General features: G+C 29.9%; 2 protein-coding genes and 1 long non-coding RNA gene across 3 annotated transcripts; all 3 read left to right on the forward strand.

Annotated features, from left to right (window-relative positions):
• The first annotated feature begins 747 nt into the window (after positions 1-747).
• On the forward strand, positions 748-7,803 carry LOC145326164 (uncharacterized). Its single transcript, XM_080169310.1, has 15 exons — positions 748-840; positions 2,585-2,673; positions 2,991-3,090; positions 3,200-3,402; positions 3,719-3,812; positions 4,420-4,497; positions 4,871-4,972; positions 5,073-5,194; positions 5,736-5,822; positions 5,950-6,049; positions 6,131-6,333; positions 6,431-6,524; positions 6,661-6,738; positions 6,805-6,906; positions 7,313-7,803. Exons 2-15 carry the CDS (start codon positions 2,585-2,587, stop codon positions 7,436-7,438), a joined length of 1,578 nt encoding a protein of 525 aa, XP_080025436.1. The 5' UTR covers positions 748-840; the 3' UTR covers positions 7,439-7,803.
• Positions 7,804-9,647: 1,844 nt separating this feature from the next.
• On the forward strand, positions 9,648-11,197 carry LOC145326167 (uncharacterized). Its single transcript, XR_013881785.1, has 3 exons — positions 9,648-9,776; positions 10,601-10,711; positions 11,016-11,197. It is a non-coding gene; the product is annotated as an uncharacterized LOC145326167 (long non-coding RNA).
• Positions 11,198-11,432: 235 nt separating this feature from the next.
• On the forward strand, positions 11,433-14,460 carry LOC145326165 (serine/threonine-protein phosphatase CPPED1-like). Its single transcript, XM_080169311.1, has 8 exons — positions 11,433-11,669; positions 12,021-12,186; positions 12,554-12,623; positions 12,700-12,797; positions 12,925-13,000; positions 13,093-13,167; positions 13,630-13,767; positions 14,212-14,460. The coding sequence occupies exons 1-8, from the start codon at positions 11,500-11,502 to the stop codon at positions 14,439-14,441; spliced, it is 1,023 nt and encodes a 340-aa protein (XP_080025437.1). The 5' UTR covers positions 11,433-11,499; the 3' UTR covers positions 14,442-14,460.

Genomic DNA, 14,460 nt, shown 5'->3' on the forward strand with positions numbered 1-14,460 from the left:
TTAAAGCGGTGAAGGATACTCATTAGTAGCGAAGCTACTCTTTAAATCACGTGTCTGTCCGTCAGTCCGTATGTAACGATATAGAGGATATTATGATTACTCAGCTGCTATAAATAAAGTTAGACATTTAATTTTATTTGTCAACATTTCCTTCATTAACCCTTAACAGTCGGGCCCCTTGCCGCACCTTAATCGGTTCCTATTAGAGCTAGAGGGCTAATTTTTTTGTGCAAGTCCCCTGTTTGATAATGAATTTCCGACCTTAAGTGAGTCAAAGTCAATTTCCTTCGCCCTTTTATTTAACAACCTTCGTTTTTAGGTCCTTTTTTACTTAAAATTTTATACAGATGTAATTTTCTTATTTTTGAAGCTAGAAGAATTTTTTTTTGCAGAAAATGTTTACCACTAGTTTTCCGTCCAAAGAAAACATTATTTTTAAAATCAGGCCTTAAAACAGTTGTTTTTTACTTAATTTTTTGGAAGTATTTTTTTCTCATAAATGCGATGGAAATTTTTTTTTTTTTAATTTTTATTTTGCTGTTTTCGTTACTGTTTAATTTATTGTCCTTGTTAATAAATACACACACAAATTTTTAGAGAGACAAAAAAGTATACCTTTAAACAATATAAAAAGGGAAGAAGATAATCAGTGAAAAGGGAAAGGGGAGTCATTGGAAGTGATTTTCTCTTTTGGTTTTGGGCAATAGACTGGGGTTATCTAAAGTATCCAAATTTTTAGCTATTATTTAAAGGTTGATTCTTGGGTTTAATTGTTAGTTGGAATTTGAGATTAATCCGAGGAAGTTGTTTGAGACTACTTATTCTTCTAATTATTGCAAGGTCATAAAGAATTTTAATCACAAATTATCATAATTACAAGATCTGAATATGAGACATTATTTATAATTATATTTAAAATTAGATTAAAAAGAATTTTCTTTTAAAAATGTATGAATTTTAACTATTTCACATTTCCTACTACTAAAAAAAGTCTTAAGTTTTAGATATCTTAAATTTCATATGGTCTTTTCATCCTTCAGCCTTAGCTTACATTTTAATGTAATAGGTCTTAATTAATTTTCCTATTCAAATAGAGGTCTTTTGACTAAAAGAAAAAATAACCATTGTCTAGGTTATTTGATTTGCCTTTTTTTCATTAAGAACCCACAAGAGAATATTCTTTACAACTAAAAAAACCTTTGATTAATTTGATTAGCTTGTAAATTTAATCAAATTACAGCAAAATACATGAAACTAAAGCTATTAAAAGGGTTCAAGTTATCAAAATGCAGTTCAGACTTTATAAAATTCAGAATTTTGATTATCTAAATCATTAATCTAAAACATACTTTAGCTATAATCCCCTTATAGTAATTTTAAATGTATTTTGCCCAGGAGCTAAATATTTATACCTTCTGATTTCATTTAAGATTGGAAATTAATTATTAAGGTAATACATAATTATAATGAATTTTTAATTGCTTAAAGTTGTTCCTTTTGAACCACTTTAGAGGGAGTTTAGAGTAATCATTGAAAGAATTGTTAGAACCTCATTTATTTCGCTTTTTAGCCGCTATTATTTTTTACAACTAATTTCCCCAAATCTTTAGGTTGTATAACTGTAGATTAAGGATTAGGTAGCTTTTTTGCTTTGATATTATTGAGGAAAATTTTTCTCATAATTGAGCATCTAAACTTTATGGTTCTTAGGTGATATCTTATAACATTTTTGTGCATTGATACTTACGGTTCGTGTCATCGTTGTATTTTCTGTTAAAAGTTTCAATGTAATTTATAAGATCTCGCCAAAAGTTCTTCTTATTTTTTTAAACCATCTTAACTCATTTTTAAATACATTTTACAGAAAATTTCACAATTACATTTAGTATTTGAATTCGTAAAGAATTAGGAACAGTGAATAAAATAATTTAAACAATTATGATCAAATAATTTTTTTATGCAAGAATTTTCAATATTCAAAACATTGAAATCACTGAATTATTAATTTTCTTGGTGATTGACCAAATTTGATTAAAGTATTAAGAAAATTTACATTAGTTTGATACTAATCTTCAAATAAAACAGTGATAGGATGATCATTACATTACCAAAGTTTGATTTAATCTTATAAAAATTTATATTTTTTCAATTGAAGGTAATTATGGCGTTATCCCCTTAGAATTTTTTTTTAATTTCGAAAATTTGAGTAACCTCCCCCCCCCCTCCCCCCGACAGAGAACAACTATTTTAGGTTAGGTTAGGTTATAGGCTAGGGAGCCGTGCGCTGCGGCTAGGCAGGCAAGGGGGCCGAGCGCTGCGGCTAGGCAGGCAGGGGGACCGAGCGCTGTGGCTAGGCAGGCAGGGGGGCCGAGCGATGCGGCTAGGCAGGCAAGAGGGCCGAGCGCTGCGGCTAGGCAGGCTAGGGAGCCGAGCGCTGCGGCCAGAGTACATAGTTCTGTCAGGGAGGGGGAGGGGGAGGGGGTACTCAAATTTTCAAAATTGAAAAAAAAATTCTAAGAGGATATTACCAAAGTGAAGGATTCCCTTTCATCCTTGTTCATTATAAATAAATAAATATTTTTAGATGCCTGAAATTATGACAACCTCTGAGCAGTATTTGAACAACTTGATCAACAAGTTGGCTCCTCACCAGGAGAAACTTAAAAGTCACAGGTAAATATTTTATAGCAGCTATTCTAGAAATCATTCAAGGTGACTGTCTTCCTTTTTTTACCGAAGATAATAAATGATAAATGAAATTTCCAGTATGGCTTTGCAACTCATTTATATCCGCTGAATTGAAAGTGGTTCTGAGCCATATTGAAAAAAAAAGGTTTTTGTCGATATATAGAAAATTTCAATTTTCAGGGCTCAACAAAACTGAAACTAATCTCATATTTTTTTTCATTTCACTATCCTTAATTTTTTATTATTGACATAGAATATTGTCACCAATAGTTTTTTAATTATCTGATTTTTTTTAAATTTAGATTGTATAAGCTGTTGAACTCAGTTGATAGCATCAGGATTTTCATGGAGTTTCATGTTTTTGCTGTCTGGGATTTCATGTCAACTGTTAAAGCCCTCCAGGTACAAATTTTGACAAAAAAAGCTTCACTTGAATCTTATCTATCACTTTAATGTTTGTTTCAATCATAATAATAATCACGTAGATCAGAAATATTCTTTAAAATTTCAGAACAATGTTGCCTGCCAGAGTATTCCCTGGATGCCAAAGCCCAACCCCTCCCTGACCCGCCTGGTCAACTCCATCATCCTGGACGAGGAGAGTGACCTGGACATCAACAATGAGCCCAAGAGTCACTTTGCCATGTACCTGGAGGCAATGGAGGAGATGGGGGTGAAAACTACAACCATTGATAAATTCATCAGCACAGTCAGGTGTTGTGTAATTCTTTTGGAATTTATTTTAATTATGAGAAAATTTTATTACAATACTGTCTATAAACTTTTAGATTACAATTATATGTAGAAATGATCAGATAAAATCTTTAATAATGGAACTACTGTCATAAACCCACATATATTAATTCAGCAACAAAATGTTTTTGATTTTCTTCCATAGTTTAATCTTTCTTTTAGCAGATTTTTTTTTTGAAAAAAATAAACATGTACAGAACAATGGATGCAAATTAAAATTATAATCATTTTTCTTTAAATCACCTTTTAAGATCAATATTTAAATATATTATTGTAGGGCTCAGAACTCAGTGGCTGCAGGTCTGAAACCTTTGAATCAAGGTATTCAAGACTTCATAACTGAGACATTCAAGATTATCAACTCAAACAAGGTAAGTTCCTTAATAGTTATGTCTTTCATCGTATTATAAACGGCTTTCCGCGGATATAGAATGTACAATTATAAGATTAAAACTAGTTTTTTTAGCCCCGCGGTGCCGAAGGCACCGGCTAAAAAACTAGTTTTATATCTTATGATTGTATATTTCTATATTCGTAGAAAACTGGATATAATACGATGCTAGACATAGTTTTTTCGTATGGATGAGAACCGGTTCCTAACCACCGGATTCGAATGAGTACGAGAATAGTTATTTCTCGCATCGTATTATAAACGGCTTTCGGCACCTCAGAACTAAAAAAACTAGTTTTAATCTTATGATTGTACATTTTTATATTCGTAGAAAGCTGGATATAATACGATGCTAGACATAGTTTTTTCGTATGGATGAGAACCGATTCCTATCCACCGGATTCGAATGAATACGAGAAAACATTTTACATTTCTTTTAAGATAAAATGATTAACCTTTACACAATATTAAATTTTTTAGGTTTGAATACATTTAAAACTTGCAAATAAAGTTAAATTTAGAACTACATTAATTGAATAAATATACTTAAAATTATACACTATACATAATCGTTATGTTTAATAAAGGTGCATCAGATTGCCTCTGCCTTCACATTTGGACGTGAAAACATGATCCCTACTATGTTTATTCAGATTTTGAACCAGGTAGGTACTAGACTTTTTTATAATATTGGAATTACATAATGATACAATTTGTTCTCTTCAATACAAAAGTGCAAATTATTTCTTTTTCTCCAGAAACTTTCTTGAACTTCTCATACAAAGATACAATATATCTCTGAAACCCTTATACATTGTGGATAAGTTAGGTAATCTTAAAAGGCTTCAAATTTATTTTTGGCAAATTTTTTGTAACTGATCTACCAATTGTAATACAAGCATATCAAAACCAAAGTTTATATATGTTTATGTTTATGTATAAAATAGTTATGGTAATATTGCAAACTTTAATTTACCCTTAGATAATAAAATACATAAAAAAATATAACAAATAATCATAATATAATTAATATTACAGGAGGGATGGAAGGATGAGAAGAGAAAGTTTATTTATTATCTGGACAGACATGTTGAAGTTGATGGAGATGAACATGGTCCTGCTGCTCTTAAGATGGTTCAGGTAACAAATAACATTGTATTAATTTAATTTGATAAGCAAAGGTATCTTTCATAAAAAAAAAACATTTGTTTTTGCATTTCTTATTTAACATTTGGTTTAGATAATGTGTGGAGATGATCCTAAGAAGTGGCAGGAGGCTGAAGAAGCAACTCTCCAAGCTCTCAAGGCTAGAGACAAGTTCTGGTCTGCTATTGCTAATGAGATTGACAGCAGAATGAAAATGTAAATAGGAATATTTAAAATTGGCATTACTATGGATCAATCAAAACTAATAAGACTATTATCTCTCCAAATTTAGCATTAAGGTGTTATAAAAATAAACTTTTATGATTTTTTAAATTCAATTATTTTATCAGAGCTATTTTAAATCTAAGGTCTGAGCATCTTTGGTAAATGCTTACTAAAAATCTATTTGTATTATTATCATTTAAACTTAGAAGATTTTTCATAATAAAGTATCTATAAAGAATATATATTTTGTATGATCATGATTATATTAATACAAATTATTTTACACTTAATTTACAATTTATTGATTCTGTATTTCATAAGATTAAGGAATAATATTTTATTCTTCCAGCTATATTTTTGAACATTTACATTACACAAATATATAAAAACATATTAATACTATAATATTGTAATTTAAAATCTGAAAATCATTTATTCTTATATTATCACATAACAAATAATGCAATAAATTTTGAAAAAAATCACTTCTTTTTCAATTTCTATTGTATTTGTTTTGAAACTAATAACTTAGGTCTGTAAACATGAGAATTCCAGAGCAATATTTGAACAACTTGATCAACAAACTGGCTCCCTATCAAGATAAATTGAAAAGTCACAGGTTTAAAATCTATATTTCAAAATTATTTATAAACTAATGCTAATACTCACTTTTGTTTAAGTTGAATGTTTAATTTTATATTTTGAAAAATTTTCATGATCAATATTGAAAATGTAATAATATTAAGATTGTATAAGCTGTTGAACTCAGTTGAAAGCATCAAGATATTTATGGAGTTCCATGTCTTTGCTGTTTGGGATTTTATGTCTACTGTAAAGGCACTCCAGGTAATCAATAAAACAAGAATAACATAGTACAATTTCTTTCCCAATGAAACCAGAAAAAAAAGAGATTTTTACAAATTTCAGAACAATGTTGCCTGTCAGAGTATCCCCTGGATGCCAAAGCCCAACCCATCCCTGACCCGCCTGGTCAACTCCATCATCCTGGACGAGGAGAGTGACCTGGACATCAACAATGAGCCCAAGAGCCACTTTGCCATGTACCTGGAGGCAATGGAGGAGATGGGGGTGAAAACTACAACCATTGAAAAGTTTATTAGCACAGTCAGGTATATATTTTATTAGTATAGAAGTAGAAAATTATTTATTTTGAGAGATGCAAATCAAACACAAGTATTTTAGCATTGATAATAAAATGTATTACAGGATCCAGAACTCAGTGGCTGCTGGTTTGAAACCTCTTAACAGGGGCATCCAGGAGTTCATGACGGAGACATTCAAGATTATTAACTCAAACAAGGTATTTCAGTGCTTTAAATGTCATAAAAGGTTTGGTGATTATATTCCTTTAATGCAAAAAGAAATACCAAATAAAAAAAAGTCATTGAATTAAAATGTAGATAGATTTTGTTACAATAGCTGTACAATATTTTAAGGTACACCAGATAGCTTCTGCCTTTACATTTGGACGTGAGAACATGATCCCTACAATGTTTATTCAGATTTTAAGTCAGGTAATTGTCATTTGCTTTTAAAAGCCTTATAGGAAATTTTTTTTAGAATTTTAAATTCTTTTATAGGAGGGATGGAAGGATGAGAAGAGAAAGTTTATTTACTATCTGGACAGACATGTTGAAGTTGATGGAGATGAACATGGTCCTGCTGCTCTGGAGATGGTCAAGGTATGATATTTAATTTATGTTCTTTGATAACAAACACTTTAGAAAATGTTCCAATTTCTTGGACTTTAAATATTATTTGATTTAAAAATAGTAAACCGGTGTAACCTTTGCTTGGGAGAGTGAAATTTAAGTCATATAACTTCAATAAGTTAAGAATTTATACAATGACGTACCTAGTGAATTGAGAAAATGTTTTTTATATTTGAAATATCCTTGAAACATGTTGACTTAATAATATAGAGTTTACTGTATTATTTTTTACTAATAAAAAGAAAGTTGTAAGCTATTTCAAAGGGAAAAATATTTAAAAAGTAAAAAGAAATTCTTCTGTATTTAGACTGTAAAATACTTAAAGGTCAGGGTTATAGTTTTAATCAATCTTATGATCTAGCAATCACTTTTTTAGATAATGTGTGGAGAAGACCCCAAGGCATGGCAGGAGGCTGAAGATGCAACTATCCAAGCTCTCAAGGCTAGAGACAAGTTCTGGTCTGCTATTGCCACTGAAATTGAAACAAGAATGAGATTGTAAGATGTAACACAATACACATAAGTACAATTTATTCTAATTAAGCCCAGAAACAAACAAAAACTGATTAAAAATTAATCTTTTAAAAAATTTAATTCAAATTATTGAACTTTTTATCAGAAAGATACTTAACTGATTTGTGCCCAAAGAATTGAATCTACATTTTTTATGTACTTAAATTATTTGCATTTGTAGAATACACAAATAATGTATAATATAATCATGATTATGACAATACTTTAAACTTTATAATTAGACAATACTTATTCAAGATGTTTTATAAAAATAATGTAATAAATTAATATATATATATATAAATAATCTTATATGATCATATAATGTATTTTATAATAAATTTGAAAAGCACATTTTCAATTTTTTCTCTTATCAGATGTTTTATACAGGGATCTAAAGGGATAAGACTATGGGCCAAAAAATTGATGTACATCCTCAATGATACAACACCAAATTACCTATTTTGTATATTACAATTAGTGGTTAAAAACGTTTGGACACTTAACTTAATGAACCAATCAATCAAAGTCCATTAAAGTACCCAAAGTTATTATAAATTTTTGGGAAATAGTGTAAAAACAACCCAATGTCCCATCTCTGCCTGTGTTTTACATCTTCTAAATATTTCTTTTGCCCGTGAAATCTATAAGATAACCTTTGATAAACACTCAGGAATAAGATATAGCATAGCCTACAAGCAAAATAAATACAAAATGATATTTGGGGGTTAGATAAAATGGTTGTCAATACTACAAGTGTTGCCCCCCAACGACAGCTGAAGCTTTTTTTCGAAATAATTTCGTTATTGGTGTAAGCTGAAAAAAAAACGATATTTTAATTTTTCGTTTTTTATTGCTTATTTTCTGAGCATTTTTTGGAAGAAGAAAAAGAAAAATAGGATAATCAAGTTTTTATTTTCCCAAACTTTGAATTTAATTACAACTTATCAAATCCCTGTATCCAATCAAAATTATGATTATAATTTTAAATTTCAAGACTGCAACTTGACAACTTGACAACTTGACATTTTCTTGTTTTGGTAATCACAAAAAGTAATTTTGATATGCTTGAATACAGGCCACAGTGCGTATGAAGGTGCTTTGACTTTAGTGTCAGAACCTAAATTGGGACATAGTGCATTTCATTACCCTAGGTTAGGTAACTTCATTTCACTTTTCAATAAAATCTAAAATGCAGCCGTTTTTGAGAAAATTAGATTTGAAAATTTCAAGTTCAATTTTCATCCACTAGGAGTTACCGCATAATCATGACAAGAAAAGCAAAGATTATTTATTTAAAATTTTCAACAACTTTGCTTGTATAAAGTCTGTCATAAAACCTTTCTATATATGATTTATATAAGGCTGAATTTCAGTGACCTTAGCAAAGCAACTGATAAAAATTGCCATGAATCAACTCACTTCAGGAGTGATTTTATGAAGAACTTTAAAAAAGCAAACTTGTTTAAAATTTCAAATAAATTTCTACAGCAAAACTAGGGCCTAATACAGTGTGAATGTATTAAAGAAAGGCTGCGCTTTACAATCTAAAATTAATGGTGTATAACCTAATTTAGTCACGAATATAAGGATAAGTAATCTTAAATAAATTATTTCAAACATAGATTTCTTATAAATGGAACAAAATGTAAAAACATGTCTGACAACAATAAACGTAACAAACACAGAAATATGGAAATATCTGCCATATATAAAGAAGAAACAAACAAAAAAAGCATATTTCTGAAAATCCAATAAAAGTGTTCTTGTTGTCCCTACATACTTATATGGACACAAAAATTCCATGAAACAACTGTATTTATTCCACTTCTCTTAAAAACTTTGAATTTATCTGTATAATTAAAAGCGGCTCAAAAACTACCAGAAATCAGTCAGACTTTAAGTGCTTTACTCCTAATGAAGCTTCATAATCATATAAATGTTGCCAGTTAAAGTTTGCTGATCACTTCAATAGCAGCTGAGTAAATCACTCTTTTAAAAGTAGAATGGAAAGACTGACAGACAGTCGGACACAGCAAGTTATTGCGTAGTCTTGCTCTACTAAAAACCTATACCAAGAATCCTATTGAAAGTTCAGCTACTTATCAATGTATTTCACAAATTGATTTCATTCTGACTTTTATCTTTTATCATCCTTTATTATCTTTTGTAGTATCTTGTTTATGCGCTGCCTGTATATAACAAAAAAAGTGAAATGTTGAATTGTTCATATAAAGAGTTATAACTTATAATTCAATTCAAAAAAAGAATCATTGAATATTAAGGATAAAATGCCCATTTTAGCTGCTTCCAATGGTATACTTAAGGTGTGTATTTATATAAAAAATATCAATAGGGTTTTAAAAATCAATGGAAAAATATATTTTGGTCAGGGGAGGTCAGTTTTAATAAAAACAGTGTCTCGAAGAGAGCAGACCAAAACAACATCTAAAACAGTCTAAAACCTGACTTAGACAACTTTCTTATCTCTTAAAATTCTGGTGTGAACTGGCTATTGATTACAATCTAATAGTTATAATCCTAATAATAAAGTAAAAGTATCTCTGTCTGTCTAGTTGGTGGGTACTAAAGGATCTCGCTTGGTCCTGAGAAAGTTTATAATTATTCTGGGGAGGGTGCCACCTCCCTTCTCAAGGAAATCGCCACTTAAAAAAACGAACTCACCCCAAAAAATGTTAAAACTTTTTCTTTTTAAAAGTACATTTAAAAGTTGGGGGTGTCGACCTCAAAAGACCTAGAGAGGCGTAGCCGCTAGTATACAGATAAACTATGCAAACATTGCAAATGAAACCTAGTTATAAATCAATACAAATTAATATTAAGCTAATATCTAACATTGATACAATTAATCTAATAAGTATAGATGTATAACCAAGACAATTACCTGGCCCCTTTCTTGAGCATCTTTTTCGTCAGCTAGACAATTGCTTTCTGCATTTTTGTAGCAACTGTTTTAATGTTTATGACACTATTGGCTAAATTTCAAAGACCCAATTGAAAGTGTGCACAAGGTCCATGGTGAGTGGACATACAGTTATCTAATCCTCTCCTCCTCTCTTGTTTAAATCTAATATTGATACAGAACACACCATCTTTATTATTATTGATAAGATTAATATTTTGTTTTCAGGATGAAAAATTTTCATCATCTGAGAATGAAGAGTGGAAACACAGTTTTTCATTTGTACAAGCTGCAGATACACAGCTGGGGTTTATAAACCTTTTGGGTGACAAGGATAAGGTACATACAAATTGAAACACATTTTAAAAAGTGAGAAAATTTTGATAATTGTTTGTGCTTATAGATTAATGAAACCTTCCCTCTTCCTTTTCTATTTATATATTTTTGAAAGTAAAAACTAGGGGCGAATGGTAGTTTTTTCCTCTAATAACTGGGGCTAAGCAGTACCCATTATGACCTAACCTAACTGACTTTATGTAATAAACAAACAAAAGTAATACTACCACCCAGGGGTTTATGTGTTTGACAAGGTACTTTGAGGGATATTACCTGATTGTTTTTTCTCTCCTTCTTTTATTTTCAGGATGGGATTTTATATCCCAACACAACTTGGGAAAGAGAAATAGAGATTTGCAAAATAACAGTTGAGGAAAGTTCTATATTTTTTTTTTAAAGCGAAGTTTTTCTATAATTTAGGTCTTGTGTCCGTACATAACCATTAGCTCTTTTCATTAATGTATACATGTTAGAAGTGTACTATCTATTTCAAGCTTTGTATGATGATTTCTGTAACAATTAGGTAAACTTAAGTAAGCAAAGCAATTCTAAAATCGTTACCAGGAAGGCTGTACAATCAATTTGTCAATAGATTTTGGTATGATATGATTATTATATTTGATTTTTAGAACAAAGGTACGATATTTTAAGTGAATCATCTCTATAATCAAGTCCTAAAAAATGTAAGTATGTCCTTATGTAGAATCCTGCAATTTTGCAACAATCTTACGTAAAATTTTGTTTCTACTTTTAAATTAATATTCAGCTTCTTACGTTTTGACACTCTACAGATGTTCTTGTTCATTTGTTCTGCCATTGGCTTTCAAAGCTTCGCTTTAATGTACATATGTTTTTTACATGTTATTTTACAGAAACTGAATGCTATGAATCCCAAGCCCGAAATCTTCATTATCTGTGGAGACTTAGTTGATGCTTATCCTAATAAATTTCCAAAAATAAGGTAATATGAATCTTGGACAAACTAGCCTTACGACAATTACTTAAATTTACAATAAGTCATCTTCAAACATACATAGATGGGTTAGGTTAGGTTATATAGCAAGGGGGCTGAGCGCTCCCGGCTAGTCAATACAGGGGGCCGAGCGCTGCGGCCATGATCAAAAATTATTTTTAACAATATTTTCCCTAAGTAAATGTTGCAATACTATTTTGTTGTGAGGCTAATTTTGAACTTAAGGGTATTTTGTTTGAGATCCCAATATAATTATATCACAAAGAATATACAATATTTTTATAATATTTACACTTACTGAATACTTTGTCTTAATTATTAAATATATGTTTAAATCAGGGATGCCCAGATCAAAGATTTCAAGGAAGCCTTGGCAGGATTAAGTGAGGAAATAAGTGTTATCTGTGTGTGTGGCAACCATGATGTTGGTGAAGTACCTACACATCAAACAGTGGCCAAATATAATAAGGACTTTGGTGATGATCATTTTTATTTTTGGTGTAAGGTAAAATATATTTTTTTCTCAATTACATGTTTTAGGAATAACTGAAAAATCATAAAATATATGCTACTTATTATATAAAGTAGTAAGGTTTCTTCTCTCTGAAGTGTAAGATAATACTGGACTAATAAAGTTCTATTTTTTAGTGAAGCTTCACAGGTGTATTATTGTATGTACTGCTTCGTAAGGCAGAGCGTAATCTGTCTCTTAATAAATGTTTTTAATGTTTCTGTTTTTATGTTTAGGTTCTTGGATGGTTTTATGCTATTCTATTTTTATATTATAGCCTTAGATACTATGGATGTTTACGCTAGTTTCATTTAAATTATTACATAATTTATGGCTATTGTGCAAAAATGAAATATTTAAGGGTGTGCTTTTTATTGTGCTTAACTCCCAATATTATGTTGATGCTACAAGAGTACCTGACTTAAAGAAAGGTATTACATTTGTTTATAATACTTCATTACATTAACAATGTATATAATGATTTCGAAGAATATATCTTTTTTATAGCTCAAGATAACTGGCTGGATCATGTACTTAGTTTAGAAGAAAGAAAAAAAGCAAAACACACAATTATGTTTCAGCATATTCCTTGGTTTTTACATCAAGTAATTTTATTATTGTCTAGAGATATTATCTGTATTAAGAATGTGAAACGAATAAAAAGTTGTCTACCATTTTAATAATTGTTAAACAATAACATTCACATTTTTTAATAAAATTCTAAAAAATTAGTGGTATGAGAAAAATGTTGCCATTGATGTGAAAAACACCCTGAGGACCAAACAGCTTGTTGTTTATGAATGTGATGGTAGATTTTCATTAATTTGTTTTATTTTGTTATATATTTCAAAAAAGTTATATTTTTCAGCAAAAATCATAATACCTAAATAATTTTACTAGATCAAACAACAGATGTACTTCTTAATATTGAAAAGGCAACAAGATTGTCTATGCTTGAAAAGTTACATAAAGCAGGTAAGTTTTATATTCAAGCAATTTTCAATTTTAAAGTATATCTTGAATTGTAAGAAAACAATTTGGCCTTGCAGTCAACAAATATTTTTTTGACTGTCTTCGACTTAGGAAACTAGAACAATTGCAACATTTCATATTTTGGCTTTTTTAAAAAGACTTTAGGCAATAGAGCACAGAATGCCGCTAAAAAGTTAGTCTCCAAGCAGACAAAACTACTTAAGATAACTAACATAAATACTAGCAGACAATAATTTTATGTTTGATCAAAGTTCAACTTAGGTTATTTTTGTTTATTCTAAACAACCATTTGCATATGATTATCCAAGTATGATAGACATTGTTTTGGCTAAATTGTTGAAATCGTTCTTCTGGTTTTGAAGATTATTGAATTAGATCTCTAAAATTGAATTATTTGCCCATTGTCCCATTCCTATATCCCTGTTAATCAATAAAAAAATCAAGGTGTTAACAAGATATTTTGTGGCCATGCCCATTTTAACTGTGGTGGTTACTACAAGAACATGGAGATAGTTGTGACCACAGCAGTTGGTATCCAGCTTGGACAGGATAAACATGGCATACGACTGGTTCAGGTACAAGGTGAGTTTCTCCAATGATTTTACAATTATGATTGTAAATGTTAACCAGGGATCTGAAGGGATAATACAATGGCCATTAAATTGATGTACATCCCCAATGATGATACACAAAATCACCTCTTTATATGATTAAAGTTAGTGGTTGAAACTTTTTGACACTCAAGATAATAAATCAACTAATCAAAATTCACTAACGTTCCCAAAGTTGTAAATTCAACAAATAAGAAAACATGATTTTAAAACTTTTGGGACTAGTGTAATAAACAGCAAATTGTCCCCTCTCTCTCTGATGTTAACAACTTACAAAAAAACTTCTTTATATAAATTTAAACAAATATTATTCTAAATTTCATTTTTAAATGAATTATATACAAACTAATTTTGTAATTAAACTTATTTCTTTCTTTTATTTAACTAGACTCGTGTTGAAACATTTATATTTCAGAGAATGATATAAAGCATAAATATTTCAAGATTGAAGATGTCCCTGAGAACATTAATCTAATTGATACACATGAGCCTAAAGATATTTGTAAAGAAACAGACACTCCCAAACTCACTTTTAATGGGTTAAAGATGAATTTCTTTAAATCTATTTTAACTCTAATAGGATGCACCAGAAGATCCCCTCCACCTCCAGTTTATTTAATTTCATTTTCTGTTTGTAAAAGATAAGAACAAAAATATAAAAAAA

This window comes from Acartia tonsa, chromosome 8 (genome assembly GCF_053477335.1).
Source record: "Acartia tonsa isolate MP-2025a chromosome 8, ASM5347733v1, whole genome shotgun sequence".
NCBI classification, from domain to species: Eukaryota; Metazoa; Arthropoda; class Copepoda; order Calanoida; family Acartiidae; genus Acartia; species Acartia tonsa.